The 6,040-nt window shown below is 35.5% G+C and overlaps 1 protein-coding gene across 1 annotated transcript in view; it reads right to left on the reverse strand.

Annotated features, from left to right (window-relative positions):
* Nucleotides 1-5,655, reverse strand: part of LIPI (lipase I) — a 62,811-nt gene extending 57,156 nt beyond the window's left edge. Inside the window, exon 1 of the mRNA XM_004371378.3 lies at nt 5,573-5,655. Coding sequence (XP_004371435.1) covers nt 5,573-5,618 — 46 coding nt within the window. The 5' untranslated portion in view covers nt 5,619-5,655. The remainder of the gene's footprint in view (nt 1-5,572) is intronic.
* Between the last annotated feature and the right edge of the window lie 385 nt (nt 5,656-6,040).

Genomic DNA, 6,040 nt, shown 5'->3' on the forward strand with positions numbered 1-6,040 from the left:
ATAAAACAAAACAAGACTAAATGGGCACACCAGCACAGGGGCAAGAATGAGAAGGCAGGAGGGGACAGGAAAGCTGGTACTGGGGAACCCAAGGTTGAGAAGGAGAGAGTGTTGACATGTCGTGGGGTTGGCAACCAATGTCACAAAACAATATGCGCATTAGTTGTTTAATGAGAAACTAGTTTGCTCTGTAAACCTTCATCTAAAGTACAACCACAACAACAAAAGGAACAGGAGGTCATTAAGAGAAAATTTATTGAAATAAAAAGACACTAGGATCAGATGAAACAAATAAAAAAAAAATGAGATGCTTCAACTCAGGAAAAGTAACAATGCAACTGCAGGGAAAATGTTCATATTGCAGATGTTAGAATCAACTTGGAAAGCTCTCTTTATAATAGGAAATGAAGGAAGAGAGAGTTTAAAACTATGAAAAATAGGACAGAGAATGAGGATTTAAATTAAAAATTATCAGTGTTCCCCTTTGAGGGGGGGTAATTTCTGGGAGCAGATGGTCTGACAAACAATAGATAAGGAAAGAACTGCAAACCAGGGTGTGCATACGGAAAAGGCTCGTCACAAGCAAGCTATCAAAAATCTGTTCATCAGACTCACCAACAGACTTCCTAGAAACTGGTCTGCGTTTCGATGAAAGAGAAGAATATCCTATAAATATCAAGGCAGGAAATCCACATTACAAATAGAAAAGTGAAGTGTAATGACTTCATATTTCTCTTCTAAAACAATACATTAGACCAAAAAACAAAAACAAAAAAAAAACCTCGCCATCAAGTTGATTCCGTCTCATAACGACCCTACAGAACAGAGTAGAACTACCTAATAGCGTTTCCAAGGAGCGGCTGGTGGATTTGAACTGCCGACCATTTGGTTAGCAGCTGAGTTCTTAACCACTGCACCACCAGGTCTCCTTGTTAAATAATACTCCTTAAAAAAAAACAACCCAACCCACTGCCATGGAGTTGATTCTGACTCATAGCGACCCCATAGGGTTTCACAGGTAAATCTCTACGGAAGCAGACTGCCACAACTTTCTCCTGCGGAGCCACTGTTGGTTTCAAACCTGCAACCTTTCAGGTTACAACTACCACAGTCTCCACCGGACTGAGTCCAGCACAACTACATGGTGCTCGGCTACCATCACCGACTGCTTTGACAGGGATCACAGTAGAGGATCCCAGACAGAGCTGGAGAAAAATGTAGAACAAAATTCTAACTCAAAAATAAAAAGACCAGACTTACTGGTCTAACAGAGCAGGGAGAAACCCTGAGAGTATGGCCCCTGGACACCCTTATTGCTCAGTAATGAAGTCACTCCTCAGGTTCACGATTCAGCCACAGATTAGACAGGCCGATAAAACAAAATGAGACTAAATGGGCACACTAGCCCAGGGGCAAGGATGAGAAGGCAGGAGGGGACAGGAAAGCTAGTAATGGGGAAACCAAGATCGAGAAGGGGAGAGTGTTGACATGTTGTGGGGTTGGCAACGAATGTCACAAAACAATATGTGTATTAATTGTTTAATGAGAAACTAATTTGCTCTGTAAACCCTCACCTAAAGTCCAAAAAAAAAAAAAAAAAAAAACATTACAGCTTAGAAAACTCCATGGAGCAGTTCTACTTTGTCATATTGGGTTGTTATGAGTTGGAATCAACTCCATGGCACCCAATAACAACAACAAAGTTCACAGTGACTAAATGACTTGCCAGGAATAACAAGTTATTAGGATTCGAATATGGTCTTTTGACTGCAAATTCCATGTTCTTTCACATTACTCCTGTATTAAAAGAACTTTGGTACAATATATTTAAAGTTGCTTGTAAGCATCTAATTTTAGTAAGTCAATGGAAATAAATTACTGGTCACATCAGAAATATTTTGATACATACTTAGAAAAGAATAATGACAAATCTGTTGAAGCGGTTGCCTCTGAATCCCATGGGTTTGTGGAAAGATCACTGCCCTACAAACTGGCTACTAAGTTGTACAATTTATTACACTCTTGCAACTCCAAATGTAGTTCCATACCCATGGGCATCACCTGGGTGGGAGCATACTGAATTTCAGAGTTGTTGGCTTCCCCTCTGGCCTATGAATAACAATCTGCATTTTAACAAGATTCCCAGGTGTCCTTTACTACACAGCATAAGCTCTATGATCTTAGAACAGGGACTCAATTTTTCGGAATTTTACTGTCCTGGACTATAAAATAAGAAAGATGAACTAATCTTTTTTTTTTTTTTTAACAGGCAAGTATGACTTCATTCAAATAGGATCATAGTAAGAAAAGGAGGACAAGAAGGGAAAATGACTGAGGAACAGAATTTTAAATTCTCATGGAATTCAGTCTTTCTGGAGGCTAAGAGGCTAGATAATTCCCTGAAACCATTGCTCTGAGGTAATCTTTAAACCCCCTAATCCTTAGATGAAACTGTCCCCTGAAAGTCTTCTTTAAACCAAATAATAGTTTAGCTTAATTAGTAAAGAAGTTTGCCTTGAGCATTGTGCTCTTTTAAAGAATTATCTCTACGTGATCAAATTGACAACAACTCTGAAAGGTTAAATGAAAAGCTATGCTTTAAGCTCCATCACTGGTTATTTAACTTGTTTTTCAAAAAATGTTACATTTTTCTGGCCCTGTTTCCACAGCAATGTACCAGCAATAAACTAAAATATAAAAACCTCATTGTAAACTAGCCAGCCTGCATTGAGCCCTTTGTTTTTTAGAAACAAAACTGTCTCCCTGGACCGATACAGAATAACTGCTTGAATAAACCTATGTAATTTATTTGTGTTTTGATTTTTTTTTTTTTTTTACAGGACTAAAGGAAATGGGAAAATGGCCCTTGTAATGAGAGGGAGTGGGACAATTACAAGGGGAAGATAGGCCAAAACTAAGTCTGAGTTCCTACTCTGAACTAACTAGGACAGAGTAAAACTGCCCCATAGTGTTTCCAAGGAGGGGCTGGTGGATTCAAACTGCCTACCTTCTGGTTAGCGCTCAAGCTCTTAACCACTGCACCACCAGGGTTCCTACTGGAATACAGGGGTTGGCAAACTATGGCCTGTGTACCAAATCTAGCTTGGAAACTAGGAATAATTTTTGCATTTTTAAATGGTTGAAAAAAATTTAAAAAGAATATTTTGTGACATATGATTATAATGAATTCAAACTGTAGCATCCATAAATAAAGTTTTATTAGAACAAAGCCATGCTCATTTGTTTATGTACGGTATAGTTGCGTTCATGCTAGCACAGCAAGGTCTGTTAGTTGCAACAGAGATCACATGGCCCACAGAGCCTAAAATATTTACTATCTTACCCATTACAGAAACATTTGCTGATCCTTACTATAACAACTGCCATTTAAGCAGTTACTATGAGCCAGACACTCTGCCAAAAATATGTGTATATAATTTTAATATATATCAATACATACATATATATCTATATACTTCTATATACATGTAGTCCCCAACTTATGACATATTCAAGTGATGATGAACCACACTTATGACTGTCTGATTTTTTTGTGTGTGTGCATCTTATCGTTAGTAATATGTACTAGATACAACACTGCAGTAGGTTATTTCCTGATGTTATCATTCACAGATACTCACTTGCAGATGTTTATATGTAATGTTCCCAACCCCCACAGACAAATAAAGATTGGCTATATAAAGACACTGATAATAAAAGGAATAATAGTGAAAACTTAAAAAAAAAAAATGGGGTATTCAATTTACGTCAGAACCAACTTACCACCGAGTCCTCATAACGGAACCCTGACATAAGATGGGGACTGCCTCCAGTGTGTTCAACTACCTCTGCTCCGCTTTTATTCTATTTAAAAATTTTTAAAACACCCTGAGTAATCTCAGCTTTACAAAAGGTTTTTGTTTTTCCTTTTTTGAAGGGCGATGTAATCAATGATTTCCGTGTTAAGGAGTATGAAACATGCTCTCCTAGAAGTCTGTATCAGAATCTCTAGTGGAGAAGGGAAAAGCATATACAATTTGAATAAAACATACTTTTATAAAATACGTTACTGAACGTTCAACAAAATTTCCTAGGCGGGTGGGGATTCAAGGAAAATGAGAGAAATCATAAGAGTTAGCAGGAGTTAAGAATGATTTGGAGAATCACTGAAATATATGATTTCCTTATTTTTGTTCAATTTACCATTGTTAATATGTAAAAGTCCTGTTATTCAGTTTTAGCCATCATGATACAAGAAGCAAACTGTCAACAGACAGAAACACACTTAGCAATTATATTTAAGTTTTCCCAATTGAAAATTTACACAACCACCTAACTACTAATAAAAACAATAATCTTGGAAAGTCTGTCACCTAAATTTGTAGTATAAACTATATTATGATGACACATAAATCAAGGGGCTTAAATTTCAAATTTTTCTCACTTTCAAATTAAAGTGCAACAATTACCCAGGAGTCCCTGGGTGGTGCAAATTGTTAATTTGTTTGGCTGCTAACTGAAAGGTTGGAGGCTTGAATCCATTCAAAGTGCCTGAGAAGAAAGGCCTGGCTATCTACTTCTGAAAAATCAGCAATTGAAAACCCTATGGAGCATAGCTCTATTTTGACACACATGGGGCTGTCATGGAATTGACTCGACAGCAACTGGTTACTATAGATTGCACAAACATAAAACGTCAACTAGAAACTTCCAAATGGGTAAAAATATAAATAATAAACTGCATATTAATGTCATTTACATTGTACATTTATAAAACGCTTAACATTTTCAAAATTTATATTTAGCTCAAATATCCAACTGAAAATATAACAAGAAATAATTTGAATCTCTAGTTAATATTTTAAAGTTATACAAGTATCCATTCAAGATTTTTTAAATGAGAAGAAATGTAAAACACAAAAAAAGATCTGCTTTTGCAAAATTCCTACAGAAAACTATTCACTTTGAATTTTAAATTTGCTACATTTTTATTACCATAAAGTGGAACAAGTAGTTCTATTTTATTATCATAAAACAGTAAATGATATTACTAAAATTAGGAAGCTTTATTACCATAAACCAGTTCTGGTTTATTATGCCAAACCGGGGGGAAAAAAGTGTTTGTGTATGGTTATTTTATTTGTTTTGAAATTGATAATTTGCCTGTGTAAGAACTTTCCTCAAGAAAAGGACTATTTGAACATATGAAATCAAAACAAGAAATTTAGTAAGTCACGATTTTCAAATACTGAATTAATGTCTCTTAATTACTGAATTATTCTAACTTTTTGTTGACTATTTCTATGCATTCTCTATTTACATCTTCTAGTAAAAGGTTTATATTTATTATCTGGAAAGCAAATAAAATATAGAACTTATATCTCACACACACACACACACACACACACACCAACTTTCTTCACAGTAATCTAATTTATGCTTAGTGAAATTAGCACCCATATATTTTTATACAAGGTTGTCAAAGCATTCTTTATTCCACAATACACACCCTACTGATTTTTTGTGTATAATCTTTAAGACAAATCAAATTATTAATAAGTATCTTACTTACCAGCTCTTGCCCAGCACATCAAACAGAGAAAAATGTATACTCTCATTTGATAAAAGTAAAAGAAGCACTCAGATTGACACACAAAAAAGAAATTCTGTAATTCATTAAGGTTCTCTTTGGTAGGATTGTCTGATGGGTTTTAGTGTTAAAAGGTTCCTGACTTGTTGCTCCTCCCTCCTTGTTGAAAAAGGTGAGGTAGTTTGTTTTCTTGCATTTAATCTGTGGTTGTAGGGAGGGTTTTTAAGTCAAAGGCTCTGTAATAAGTCACAAACAAACATTCAGCTCCCCAAGGTGAATTTAAGGCAAAGAAAAAAGCTAATCATATCCTTCTTTATTCCTTTTAACCTCACAATTTCAGAAGTGGTCAGGAAAAAAAAAATGTTTGTTGGAAGTCTGGAGCAAATGTGATGTTACAAAATGCTAGAAATAGAAAGGGTCAGAAAAAGTTGTGGTTTATGTTCATTTTGA

This window comes from Trichechus manatus, unplaced genomic scaffold (assembly GCF_000243295.1).
Source record: "Trichechus manatus latirostris isolate Lorelei unplaced genomic scaffold, TriManLat1.0 scaffold00012, whole genome shotgun sequence".
Taxonomy (NCBI): Eukaryota; Metazoa; Chordata; class Mammalia; order Sirenia; family Trichechidae; genus Trichechus; species Trichechus manatus.